Source organism: Sphaerodactylus townsendi, linkage group LG12 (genome assembly GCF_021028975.2).
Source record: "Sphaerodactylus townsendi isolate TG3544 linkage group LG12, MPM_Stown_v2.3, whole genome shotgun sequence".
Taxonomy (NCBI): Eukaryota; Metazoa; Chordata; class Lepidosauria; order Squamata; family Sphaerodactylidae; genus Sphaerodactylus; species Sphaerodactylus townsendi.
The window spans coordinates 41,752,894-41,767,430 of record NC_059436.1 but is presented as its reverse complement, the minus strand read 5'-3'; the positions used below and the strand labels follow the sequence as shown (position 1 = coordinate 41,767,430).

The 14,537-nt window shown below is 43.9% G+C and overlaps 1 protein-coding gene across 5 annotated transcripts in view; it reads left to right on the top strand.

The window, feature by feature from the left end:
• TNC (tenascin C) overlaps positions 1 to 14,237 on the top strand; it is a 94,714-nt gene extending 80,477 nt beyond the window's left edge. For all 5 annotated transcript variants that reach the window (XM_048512550.1, XM_048512549.1, XM_048512547.1 and 2 more), the window contains 8 exons: positions 1,066 to 1,209; positions 3,184 to 3,314; positions 5,525 to 5,657; positions 6,887 to 7,038; positions 7,914 to 8,010; positions 8,361 to 8,522; positions 11,841 to 12,004; positions 13,383 to 14,237. In XM_048512550.1, coding sequence (XP_048368507.1) covers positions 1,066 to 1,209; positions 3,184 to 3,314; positions 5,525 to 5,657; positions 6,887 to 7,038; positions 7,914 to 8,010; positions 8,361 to 8,522; positions 11,841 to 12,004; positions 13,383 to 13,493 — 1,094 coding nt within the window. In that variant the 3' untranslated portion in view covers positions 13,494 to 14,237. The remainder of the gene's footprint in view (positions 1 to 1,065; positions 1,210 to 3,183; positions 3,315 to 5,524; positions 5,658 to 6,886; positions 7,039 to 7,913; positions 8,011 to 8,360; positions 8,523 to 11,840; positions 12,005 to 13,382) is intronic.
• Positions 14,238 to 14,537: the final 300 nt, after the last annotated feature.

The window sequence follows — 14,537 nt, the reverse complement described above, 5'->3', positions numbered from 1 at the left end:
CAAAATTTCATATTTGTTTTCCTTTTTAAAAACCAAGTTTATAATCAGGCCCAAATGAAGCTCAAAAGCATTCAGGAAGGCAGCTAGAGTAGGCTTTCCACCAACAGCCACGTAGTATATTGCATCCCTGCTTTCTCAACCTGAACATTCGTTTTTCAGTTTTGCGTTTCCCTTGTATGATCTTCTGTTTCTTCTCACATCATTTTTCTGTTTTCAGATACTGTACACATGCACACACACACATATATGTGTATGCATACATACATACATACATATACATACACACACACACATACATACATACATACATACACACACACACACACACACACATACATACATACATACATACATACACACACACACACACATACATACATACATACATACACACACATACATACATACATACATACATACATACACACACATACATACATACATACATACATACATACACACACATACATACACACACACATACATATTCATACATATTCATACATATACATACATATACATATATATACATATATACATACATGTGTGTGTGCGTGTGTGTGTGTGTGTGTATATATGTGTGTATATGTATATGTATATGTATATATATATATATATATATATATTGTTTTTCAGTTTTGCGTTTCCCTTGTATGAACTTCTGTTTCTTCTCACATCATTTTTCTATTTGGCCATGCTGGCAGGGGCTGATGGAAATTGTAGTCTATGAACATCTGGAGAGCCGCAAGAGGTTGTAGACGATTCTTCATCTTAGACTGAGACCAGAATCGTGATAGAACCTGCGGCTCTCAGGCAGCCTGTTCAGGGAATGTTCAATAACTTCCCATCAGCCCCTTTCAGCATGGCCAATTGGCCATGCTGAAAGGGGCTGATGGGAATTGTAGTTCCTGAACATCTGGAGAGCCGCAGGTTCCCTACCCCTGTTCTAGACCCATCAGTATATCTTGTTATAAGCAAATAGATGTTGCACATGGAACAATTACATAGGTCAATTAACAATGTGTCTGGCAACTGCCAATTCTGTATTGTTCTTTTGCTGTTCAGAGCCAGAAGTGACTCAGAGGGTCTCGGGGAACACTGTGGAATACGATCTTACTAGCCTTCGTCCTGCTGCTGAATATACACTCAGGATCTATGCTGTTAAAGGGCCTCAGAGAAGCACTACTGTCTTCACCAGATTTACTACAGGTACCCTGGAAGGTTCTGTTCATGACAGGTTCCAAATGAAGCTACAGCATGTAGAATCAGGATCCCCAGAAGTTGGTATAAATCTGTGTAAGGGGGGAAAAGCACAGATCAACGTTTCTAAAAGGTCCTTTCCACACAAAGCCCCGAAAACATTTGTAAAATGTTCTCAATCCCACCCTTTACCACAACATAAGAACATAAGAAAGAGCCTGCTAGATCAGACCAGAGACCATCTAGTCCAGCACTCTGCTACTCGCAGTGGCCCACCAGATGCCTTTGGGATGTATATCAGCACTCATCCCCTCTAAATGATTCCTGGCCACCATTTTGTGATTTCTCCCTTTTTTCCCTCCCTTTTTGTTTGAGAATTTTGTTTCTATGCTTCACAGCTTCATGCTGTGACTCAGCACCTTCTATAGTCCATCCTTCAATCATTTATCCTCCCCCCCCCACAAAAAAATAAAGAAACCTAAAAAAACAGGAAAAATCTGCAGGAAAAATCAGGTGAGGGGCAAAGAGTGAGCTGTGAAAATGACACCAATGAAAAAGTGCAGGGAAGGCAGAGAGGCATGGGAAACGTCTTAACAGGACTGCACAGGCAAATGAAGCCATTTTGGAAACATTTCAACTATAGAATCATGTTTTGAGGATGCAAATAAAACATTTCGCGGAAAAATTAATGTGGAACTCCATGGAGGAAACGTTTTATTTCCTGCCTCAAAAAAAGTGTCTGTGCGGAAAAGGCCAAAGACTACAGAGATCTACATACAAACCTTGTATTCTTGTAGGTGGAACACTAGTGTGGTAAATTCCTGAGCTGGTGGGGCTGGTACTGAGAAGATTCTGCTTTATTTCCTCCCAACAATCCTTTATTGCATATAAGATTGTTTGCGGAGGTCTTCTTTCTGTTCTTGTTTATTGGCTCATATTTCAAGAGAGAAATTCTGTGTTTAGATTATAGCATGTGGGAAGACAAGAAATAAATGATTGTGGAATTGGGACATTTCATCAAGGATATAGCAAACAGCAAAGTATGTGCTTTGCAGAAGGTCCCATGCTCAGTGTCTGACAACTCTACATAAAGGATCTCAGGTAGCAGGAGTGGGGAAAGATGCTTTGTTTAAGACCATAGAAAGCTGTTCTGATCTGAGCAGATGACAGAGAGCTTGACAGATCAGTAGTCTGACTTGATATAAGGCAGCTTCTTACGTCCATACTTCCGTACTTCCATTGGACAAGTTCTCTTGTACAACACATTCTTTGTATACAGGAAGTCCCAAGTTTGATTTGCAGTTAAAGGGATCTCAAGTAGCAGGTGCTTGAAAATGTCAACACCTGTTGAGTTCTCAGGGTTCTTGTCATGTCTCCAGGTAGGGCCAGGAGATTGTGGCATCTGATAGATTTTTGCCTGTAACATATTAAATTGCTGATGCTTAGATAATTACTGTTTTGCTAGCTGCTGAAATGCACAGGCTTGGATGTAATGACATTACCAGGGTGGACATCTGGACTGTTATCAAGAGGCCTTGGAATGGTGTAGGCTTGAGAAAGCACGAAGAGTGACTGCTTAGCAACGGGAAATTGGAAGGACGGACTGTTGCTTTTTCCACTGGGGGTTTTGGGTACAAAAGTCAGACTTGACAAACATTTCCATAGTGTAACCTGCATGATACTTCTGTCAAGAAATGGAATTCATTTTCAACTGAGTCTGTTTATTGGAAGATCTAAGAAACAACAGAAAAGACTTCAAAGAACTGTCGCAGTCAGTATACATCATACTGAGCTAGATAAATGAAAGGTCTAATTGAGTCTAAGACAGTTTCCAACCTTCATCTAACGATTCTGAAGTGAATACCAAGTGGGTGTATCAAGTAAATGATGGACTTTGTTCTGAATGTATGGCAATTTGTACCAATTTGGCTCCGTCCTCTCTGGTTAATGATGCACCCACAACTTGCTGATTGTTTTTGCTAGGCCTTGATGCTCCAAGGGATCTGACAGCTACTGAGGTTCAGTTTGAAACAGCTTTACTGACCTGGAGGCCTCCCCGTGCTTCTGTTACTGGTTATCTCCTCATTTATGAGTCCATTGATGGCAAAGTGAAGGTAAGTACCCTTGCTCTTATAGCAATGTGCATCATTTGACACAGACATCATTAATTTAGGGACACTTCTGAATTGGACAGTTCTACTTGTTCAATTCAGAATCCCTACTACTTTTTTGCTTCTTTTTTTATTACTTTTGCACTGTTCCCCCTTATTAAATGTTTGAAAACTGAACATTATTTTTGTTTACAAAGCTTGTTTGCAAATTGAACATTATTTTTGAGTCAGTTGCATATAATTGGCAAGTAACATATTAATGCTGTTAAGATGTCATAAAAAATGCCATAAAAACACATTAAGAATGCCAGCAATTCAAAAGCACTTTTCTCAACCGTAAGGAGTTTCAAATGGCTTACAAATGCCTTCTCTTCCTCTCCCTACAACAGACACCTTGTGAGGTAGATGGGTCTGAGAGAGTACTGAGAGAACTGTTGTTTCCCGAAATGGTGGGCATCTGTCCCTTCAAAAGAATGGGGAATTAGCAAGACAGATTCTTGGCTTAGCAAAGGTCAGGCAAGCTCAAGATCTTTATTGCCTATGTATATCAAGGCCAGCTTTTGCAAGAAATCTGCAGGACTGCAAAATAAAGTTTAACAATTTTATTAAGGGATAATAGGGGCACACAATCACACAATAATAAAAGCAGCAGAATCCATACACAGTCCTAGGATGTAAGCAGTGCTGAGAGGAAAGATTTGGAACAGATGAAATAAGGTGGTCATTGGAGAGATTAGTCAGAGGAAGAGGTTTTTGGGTCAATCCCATACTGTCAGGAACACTTGGGACAACTACATTAACAAATCCTTTGTCTTCACAAGGGTGGATCGTCCAGGGCTGGAGGAGGAGAACACTTTCTAATGCAGGGGTAATGTGTTCCCTTAATCCCTTTAGGAAGGATGCAAGGAAGGTATTCTGCAAGACAGATATGGACGAGGGCAAGTCCAGACAAGTTTTTACTTTGTCCTTGTGGGTATACTAGCTGATGCAGAGAATAGGATCCCCATTTTGGCACGGCACTGGTAGGCATCTGTAGGGTTGGCAGGATGAGTAGAGACACTGTTTCTAAAACAGAACACCCCCCTTACACACACATGCACTTACTATGGGGTGGTCTGGTAACATTGTGACTAGCCCAAGGTCACCCAGCAGGCTTTATGTGGAAGAGCAAAGAATCAAACCCAGTTTGCCAGATTAGAGTCCACCACTTGGGTAAAACCAAAAGGCTTACAAGAACAGCACGGAAAAACAAAATAAACAGAAAGGACATATTTGTACACCCTCAAAACGGAAAATGTGAATGCCTATGCACACTGGGTTCAGCCCTCTTTAAATCCTACACCCCATTACTGCTGTTCATGGTTATTTTTTAAAAAGCACCTTTGGAATTTTAACCAGGATGAAAGTGTGAGATATAACTGCTTCAATCAAATAAATAACGTATTTTGCCTTTATGTCTGAACCAAAAAATAATTCTTTCTTTCTTTCTTTCTTTCTTTCTTTCTTTCTTTCTTTCTTTCTTTCTTTCTTTCTTTCTTTCTTTCTTTCTTTCTTTCTTTCTTTCTTTCTTTCTTTCTTTCTTTCTTTCTTTCTTTCTTTCTTTCTTTCCCATATTTCCAATCACTGTACTTAAAGTGGTTAACAGCAAAGCTATTAAACCTTAATGTAGATTTTAAAACTGGGGCATTAAAAGAAAATAGATCTGGGATCTTGCAGACAAATCATCATGCCAAATGGACAGGCTTTGAATGCTATTTTGGATGGACTTCTAAGAAGTGAAATGATTTCTTTCAGGAATGGGCTGACTCTCACCATCTATACCAGTCATGTTCCTAAGAATGCCAGTGGTGGAGAAATGATACCGTGCTTTAATATTTGATGTGCTACAGGCATGCAACTGCATTTAGTGCATGTATGGGCCATATTAACTCCTGCCCACCCTATCTCTTAAGCAGCAGCCCTTGAACATTATCACATGAAACATTCATCATTAGACATCCCTTCTCATAATTCTGATGAGAGATAGTGTGGGAAAGATACAGCAGTAACAGCAAGGACCTCATTAATCAATCATTGAAACTGTTTTCTTAAAGTTGCATGAATGATTCATCGGAGAGTATCAGAATGTGTTAAAAATGTATGAGGGGTTTTTTTCTGTCTGTATGGTTCTTTGACAAAAAAAAGCAGTCCTCCATAATTGATTCTCCCTTCAGGAAGTCATACTGGGACCCGAATCGACTTCCTACAGCTTGTCGGATCTCAGTCCATCCACCCAATACACGGCAAAATTGCAAGCGCTCAACCGAAACCTGAAGAGCAAGATAATCCAGGCCATTTTCACTACAAGTATGATATATAAGCTGAGGGTCCATGGGGAATAGTGGGAGGGGAGAAATCATGTGTAAACCCTTCCCCATTCCTTACAATCTCTATGTTCACTATTTGCTCAGCGGCTTGATCACACCAATTCCCCCTTTCCTTTTGGATTGGTGCTCAGCTGCACTCATTGGGTTACCAACCTCCAGGTGGGGCCTGAACAGTGTCAGAGTTAGATGATGAGAGGCCCCCAGCTATTCCAGTTGTGAGGCCCCTGCCAGTCACCATTAGGCTAAAACTGACCTATGAGGTAGATAAAGCTGGGGGCAAGTAACTACCCTGAAGCCAACTGGAACATTTGCAGCCAAATGGGGACTCAAATATAGCCCTCCCTGTATGTGGTTAGAGTTGCCAGCCTCCAGGTGGCGGCAGGAGATGTCCTGGGATTGCTCCAGATGACACAAAAAAAGACAATGACAGCTGGAGAAATAGGGGGAAATGGCCACTGCAGAAGTAGCAACCCCAAATGCAAGAGGGGTTCAGGGGTGGTTTGCCAGCCCATGTAAGCTGAGAGTTTTGAGCAGTGGTGGGATCCAAAAATTTTATTTATTTATTTATTTATTCAATTTTTATACCGCCCCATCCCCGAAGGGCTCTGGGCGGTGCACAGTACAATAACCACCATGTATAAAGTAAAACAGCTAAAACCATTAAAAGCAGCGATAAAAATGAAAACAGGTTCCCTTGGTGGTGGGATTCAAACTGTGACGTAGCACCAATGGGGCTGGGCGGGGCACAATGAAGGCGTGGCCAGGCATTCCGGGGGTGGGGCATTCCTGGGCGGGGCTGTGGCAAGGACACAGCCGATGCACCGGTCCTTGGGCGGGAAACAAATGCACGCAGGCGCAGGCTGCCATGCACACCGGTGCACCTCCTGCTAGACTGCTTCAAGTTCTGCGCACTACTGCTGAGAGGAGGGGCGTAACTAAATCACGTGGCAAAATCACCAATTAGTAACCCCCTCTCAGCACACACAAATAATTAGTAACCTACTCTCGGGAACCTGCGAGAACCTGCTGGATCCCACCTCTGGTTTTGAGATAACCATCCCAAAGTCATCCTGCAGGCTTTGTATGTTGAAGTGGGGAATCAAACCCAGTTCTGCAAATCAGAGCTCTGCCTCGCAACCATTGGGCACAAGAGAATTTCTGAAGCCTCTCTCTGTCTCAGGGCCTGATTCTTGCCCCACTCTGTTGCAGCTGGCCTTCTTTACCCTCACCCCCGAGACTGCTCCCAAGCTCTTCTGAATGGAGAAGCAACATCTGGCCTCTATACCATATATGTGAATGGGAACAAGTCCCAGCCTCTAGAGGTTTACTGTGACATGACGTCTGATGGAGGTGGATGGATTGTGAGTATGAACTGACAAAGGAACTGAAAACATCCCTATAGAATATAAAAAAACTGGGGCAGACCAGGATATCGCCTCTGGCCGGCAGCGGCTCCACAGCACAATGGTCTTTCCCATCCTTTAAATGGGAGTTTCTTGGGCTTAAACCTGCTCTCCCACTGAGCCACAGCCTCATGCCCACTGGTAAGTGCTGCTTGCCACAGGTCAATGATCCCAACCAATTGTTAAGCAGCTGTAAGGCTGGAAGAGGAGTTGCCAGGGTCTGGAATTGCCAACCTCCTGGTGGTGGCTGGAGATCTCCTGGGATTGCAACTGATCTCCAGGTGACAGAGATCAGTTTACCTGGGGAAAATGGCTGCTTTGGAACATAGGCTATATGTAAGGTGACCAGACGGTCACCTTTGTAAACCGTGACGGGCGGTTAGGTGGCCGGCCATGTGCGCATGCGCACGCAGCTGCAAGAGCGCATTGCCTTCTGGGGCGCCCCCGTTTCCTGCCCAAAATGGGAGCGCCCCAGTAGGCCATGCTCCTGCGGCTGCATGCGTGGGAGGCTGCCGCACTGCCTTGCGCCCAGAAGGCAGTGCGGCAGCCTTCCAAAAATTGGGACACTTCAAAAAAACCCGTGGGACGCGGGACAAATTGTTTTAAGGCGGGACTGTCCCACCAAAAGCAGGACATCTGGTCAGCCTAGCTATATGGCATTGTACCTACTGAAGTCCCTCCCCTCTCCAAACCTTACTTTCCTCTGGGTCCACCCCAGACTCTCCAGGTATTTCCCAACCTGGAGCTGACAATCCTGCCTGAACCAGATGCATGCACTGGGCCATAATTTTCCCTCCTCTGTTGTAATGTAACATTGTTTGTTTGGGTACCAGGTCTTTTTAAGAAGGCTGAATGGAGAACAGGATTTCTACCAGAACTGGAGAACTTATGAATCTGGCTTTGGAGATCCCAGGAAGGAATTCTGGATAGGTGGGTCAACACCAAATGTTCCTTCTCGTGCCATGAAGAGATGTCTGCTTGGGGCCTTTTCCTCAAAACCTCTCCCAGGCTGGAGATTTGTACCTGTGAGATGGCAATGGATATTATCACTATGGATTTCCCCCCATGATCAGAGTCTCTAGCAAACGGTTATGTCATCACTGCTGCAACAGAAAGTTATGCATTCAGGCAGTTTCAATCTGACTGCTCTCCATTTGTCAGTGTGATTCTTTCTCCACCAGAGCTTGTGTCATGAAAAGTGTGATCATGCCAAATAGTGCAGGAAAGTACTGTATGTTCATTTTCCGTGTATTCATTTTCTGTATATTCATTTTCCAAAGGTCTAGACAAGCTTCACAAGATCACTTCCGGCGGCCAGTACGAGTTGCGGGTGGATTTGCGTGACCACAACGAGACTGCTTATGCCCTTTACAATAAGTTTACGGTGGGAGAAGCCAGAACTCGCTACCGGCTGGCAGTGAATGGATACAGTGGCACGGCAGGTGTGTTTTCAGCCTACACCAAGAAGGATCCACAGCTAATTCCCTCTCATGGTGTATTACCAAAGAGCCAGGTCTTGAAATGCAGTGACTCTGTATGCTTTGGACACGTAACACATACAGAATGCCAAACTGAAGCCCCTCAGCCATTATCCACCTCACAGCATTGTTAGGAGGATAAACCAGAGGGTAGGAGAAACATGGAGGCTTCCTTGAGCTTGGAAGGGAGGGTGGGATAAATAGCTCTTCCTTCTTGCATTTTGCCTCTACAGCAACCTTGTGAGAAAGATTAGATTCAAGAAAGTGGCTGACTGAAAGTTATCTAAGGACTTTCCTAGCTGAGTGGTGATTTGAACTTGTGTTTCTCTAGTCCATACGTGTCAAACTCACGGCCCTCCAGATGTTATGGACTACAGTTCCCATCATCCCCTGCCAGCATCATGCTGGCAGGGGGTTATGGGAACTGTAGTCCATAACATCTGGAGGGCCGCGAGTTTGACACTTGTGCTCTAGTCCAACCCTCTGACCCCTACATTGACTTTCTAGACATGCACCATTCAGAAACATGCGACACTTGCAATCCTCCTATATCCCCAATTCTCCTATGTTCAATTGTCCCAGTGAGACTCACAGCTATTCATACATACACCACCCAATGGCTAGTATAGTACTTTTGCAATAGGGCCTTGGCCCTTGCTCATCTGTATATGATGTGGCCGTTCACCAAGTGACGCTGGTCCGGTACTTCTTCTGGAAGACCCTTTTGTGTCATAATGTTTTTGGTATGTATTGTCAAAGGCTTTCACGGCCAGATTCAACTGGTTGTTGTGGGGTTTCCAGGCTGTGTGGCCGTGGTCTGGTGGTTCTTGTTCCTAATGTTTCACCTGCATCTGTGGCTGGCAACTTCAGAGGTGTATCGCAGAGGAGTCTGTTACACACTGTGTCCAGTGTGAAGGGAATGTCTAGTGGGGTATATATTATCCATGTCCCAGGGTGGAGAACCAATCAGTAAGTATTTGGGTGGAACTTGCTATGCAAAGATGTGGTTGACTGCGTTGTATTGTGGGTGGGGGGTTTTCAGTTCAGGGAGTGATTCACATTTGCATTCCCTGCAGCAACAACAGTCTTAGCGAATGCAAACCCTGTGTCTGGGTGGCGTCCATTGTCCATGACCCTAGCATGCCCTTGGCCTTTGATTCTGGTGTTTTTAATTGCTGGTAGCCAAGTTTTGTCAATTCTCAGAGTCTCTTCCTTCTTGTTGAAGTTTCCTTGGTGTTTGTGGATTTATGTATTTTCCATTTTAAATCCTCCCCACGCCAAACAACATGCCACTTTTTTTATGGCAGGCTTCTCCTGGAATGTAAACATACCTGCTGAGCAGAGCCATGTCTCACGGGAAGCTCTAACCACCTGTCACCAAGATAGTTTACAATAGTGAGCGCCGTGGCCCGGGATGCCAAGAATGTGCTTGGCAACTTGCACGTGGAACAAACTGTGGACTGTTCTGCAAAGCCTAGAAAATGTTGTCAAAGGCTGAGTCTGCTTTGTTTCAAATGCAGCAGGCTAAACCTTGCCATCTCTCTTTGATTGTTTTTTCTCTTTTCACAAACACACACACGCACACACACACAGAGAGAGAGAGAGAGAGAGAGAGAGAGAGAAATCGCTGCTAGTCTAATGACATGGAGGTGATTTGTCAGACCACAGTTGATTTATGCACTGGTAAAATGTTCAGAATACCCGGGCTCAGTGCTACTTTAGAGCATTGCATAGCCTTGCTAGTACTATGCCATTTTAGAATACAGGTTTGTCTCTGTTGCAAGCAAGATGCAAGACTGCGTGGGATTTTGGTCTAGTCGCTTCCTTCACATCCCACGAAGTGAGCGTTGTTGTGGGTACTGTGCCTACACTATGGACTCAATTCCTCATATCCTGCTTTACTGCTCAAGGTATAATGATATTAGAACCGATCTGGGAGCTTTATTACCTCCAGAATTTATGTTTTTTTCTCAGACAAACTAAAAATGTCTAAGCTATTGAACAGCTCTAATGTAGAAATTACGGAAGCAGTTGCTACATTTTTAATCCGTGTTCTACATGATGTGTAACAATGATCCTGCTATTGTACATGGAATGTTCGGTGCTTCTGGTTTGCCTAATAAAGGTTTTTTGATTGGATTGGATTGGATTTTGGTCTAATCCAGCAATGTCCTTCATATGATTTTCTAAGAAAAAAAATAGGCTAGTAGTATTTACCCCAAGCAGAAAGCATTGAAATATTTATGGATTATTCACTTGTTTGCTTAAAACATTTATACCCCACATTTCAACATGAAGTCCTCCAAATACTTAAAGAAAAAATGCATTTGTTTATCTAATTCTCAGCTTAGCCTCAGATTGAGGATCAAAAAAACCTGCACTATGGGGCCAGATACAGAAGGAGGAATTCTACAAATCTGTAGAAACCCTCAAGTTTGCAGAAATTTTTTTAAAAAAACTTTTAAAAAGAGTTTACAAAACAAAAACCCAAGTCAGGGAAATCATGTCTGCGCAAGCAGAAGCATCCAAAATCAAACACGGAAATGAGTAACAAGAAGTGTGAGATCTCCGTGGCAATGTTTACCACGGCAAATCTGGATCCATGATCAGCTGGGCTGGAGGTGGCTATGGATGGAGACACAGAGCACGCACCATGCTTTCTGCTTCAAGGCCAGACACTCTAGCCGGTCAATCCCATCTCTAGCAGTTGTGTGAGCAAATTTTGTAGCATAAAGTGCACAGATTTCCCCTCCAAGCATCCCTCCACCAGCTGCCGCTGGTCAGGTGATGGGGACATTGTGCTTGGTGTGGAAAGCATGCCCAGTACACTTTCGGCTGCAAACCCTCCCATCATCTCCTGGCTGGCAGGAACCATGTGGACTTAGAAAGGGAGGGGAGGGAGGGGAGGGAGGGAGGAGGAGGTGGCGGACAGAGGATTGTAGTGGCAAAAGAGTGCAAAGCAGTAGCAGGGCAAAGAATAGGGCAGAAGGTAAAAACCAGTGAGATGGGAGTATCTTCTCCTGTGAGTTCCGTGCTCGTGTAAAACATCTAAACAAGTGCACAAAATTAGGCTACAGCAGATTAAAAGTATAAGCAGAAACATGCAAAGCAGAGCAAAATTATGCAGTGGTGGAGGAATACAACCGGGGAAATTCTCCATCATCAAAATGCATACCTGTTGACTGTTTGTAACCACTCAGTAGCAGTGTACCTGCTGTTCTTCGGAAGGACTTCACTTATCAGGAAATTGAATCCATGTCTCCTTCCCTCCAACCCCGACAGGTGATTCCATGACCTACCACAACGGACGGGCCTTTTCCACCTTTGATAAAGACCACGACTCAGCCATCACTAACTGCGCTCTGTCATACAAAGGAGCCTTCTGGTACAAGAACTGCCACCGAGTCAACCTGATGGGCAGATACGGGGACAACAACCACAGCCAGGTAAGTGTGTCGGTTCAAGGCTCTTCCAATTAGCTCTGGAGGGCTGGCTGGCTTTTCAAGGGGTTGGTCTATTTACCACCCAGCCTGTTGGGTAAGATGCTTCTCTTAAAATCACCTGGGAAGCGAACTGCTCAAACCACGGGGAGATTTTGAATTAATTGCTGTGTCAAGTACATAACTCTTTGAAATGAGTTCAAGCAAGCCCAGCTCTCCTGGTCTCAAGTGCATTTTCAAACTGTTCTGCTGTGCTTTGTTAATGTTTGTTTCAACCTTTCCAAATAACATTGTTCCAAATATCAGGTAAATTGAGCTATGCGACAAAAAAAAATAGAATACAACTTGCTTTATCTCTAGCCTGATTGCTGGCTTTAAACTAGTGATGCTGGAATCCACACCCAAACAGCATCATTTTCAATGGTGTTTAAACTAGGGAGCCCAGATTCTCCTTTTAAATCTACCTTAAAGGGAGAATCTGGGGTCCCCAGTTAAAACAACACTGAAAGTGATGCTGTTTGGGGGTGGTTTATACCCTACTCTGAAACAGCATCACATTCAATGTTTAAACTGGGGACCTCAGGTTCTCCCTTTAAATCCATGCCGAAGGAGGTGGATTTAAAAGGAGAATCTGGGGAAATTTATGGGGTGCCTGCTGTCAGGGGTGCAATTGTTAAGCTAGCAGCACCAAACTTTCAGGGTATCTTTAGGAGTCTCTCCTGATGATACCACCCAGGCTTGGTGAAGTTTGGTTCAGGGGGTCCAAAGTTATCGACCCCATCTTCTATTAGCTCCCATTGAAAACAATGGGGGATGGGGCACCCCCTTTGGGAGTCCATAACTTTGGACTCCCTAAACCAAGCCTCACCAATCCTGGGTAGAACAATCAGGAGCATCTCCCGAAACATCCCTGAAATTTTGGTGCTGCTAGCGCTAGCCTAAAAACAGCACCCTCTGCAGGGCAAAAACGGAAAAACACTGAAAATACAAAAAAATCCCACAAATGAACCTGAAGTATTTGCCACTCCCACAAGGGGGGCCCTGGGCAACTGCCCACATTGCCCAATGGGAGGAACATCTCTGTGACCTGGTACCCTGACTGTTCTTCATACTGGAAAGTATATACTGGAAAGTGTAGCTCCCAGGACATTTGGTAGCTTAATCACGGCATGGGACCAGCCTGAGCTTTGAGCCATTAGAATGATAGAATTGCTATAAAAGGGGATTCATTTAAGATGCTTTGAGGTTGGAAATAAAACATTTGGGGGGTAATAACAACGCAGAACTCCCTGGGGGAAACATTTCGCTTCCTGCCTCAAAATGTTTTAAATGACATGTGTGGAAAAGCTCTGTGTCTTTTATCTGTGGCTTTTATCTCTTCCAGGGTGTCAATTGGTTCCATTGGAAGGGCCACGAATACTCCATCCAATTTGCAGAGATGAAAATAAGACCCTACAGTTTCCGGAATCTAGAAGGGAGGCGGAAGAGAGCCTGAATGTCCATGGCGGGTGGCAAGAAAGAGAGAGGAGGTTCAAGAGGAGGGGGTGTTTTTTTCCAGAAAATTGGGGAAGGGAAATCAGCAACCAAGGTGGAAACCTTACCAAAGTGTCAGCGTTGCTTGACCTGACATTGGCTCCTTCAACAATATCAGGGGGTGGGCCAGGGTAGGAAAGCCATATTCAAACATAGCACACTCGTCCATAGCTGGCTTTCTTTGCACCAAAGACAACAATTTCCAGGGGTGTTGGGGAGGGGGGGGGGAGGGTTCCTACACAGTCCTGTTTCTCAGCGGGTTCTCGTTGACTTTGAGGATGTCTCTGGAGGGCAGCGAGGGAACAACTTGGTAGTCTGCAAACCAGCCTTTCCCTGCAGCAATCTGCAAGTCATTTTCATGACTGTTACGAGTCACCGCAGAGGTTTCGCAGGTCACCGAGAAGCTTTCTTTATATATGTGTGTGTATGTGAGTGTGTGTATATATATGTGTGTGTGTATATATATATATATATGGCACCACAGAGGAAAGAGAATGGAAACGAGCTGTCCAGTTTGAAATTTTCAGCCTAAAATTAATATTATTAATATAATGGGGGATAAAAGGTAAAATAATAATGATGATAATAATAAGTTTTTGTTGTCTTTTTTATTTTAAAAGATATCCATGCTTTCCAAAACACAGCAGGACAGTGTCTGATTGTACATTTCCTTTTTTTAATAAATAAAAGCACAATTTTACTTTTACAGAAATCTCCAGTTTTCTTCATGCGTTACATTGTTCAGCACGTAGTTGGGTGGGAGGCAAAGGACTCAGCGTATCAAGGGAGGCAGATAATTCACTGGCAGATTTCCTGCTCTTTCAGTTCAGAAGCTTTCTTGGTTCAAGACCCCGACTCCTCAATTAAAGGATCTCTAGTAACTGGTGCCAGGGAAGGCTGTTCTCTTCCAAGGACTCTGAAATTGCTGCAGCCAGTTAGAGTATGCAATGCTGCTGAGCTTGTATAAGAACAGAGGAAGAGGAGTTTGGATTTATACCCCACTTTT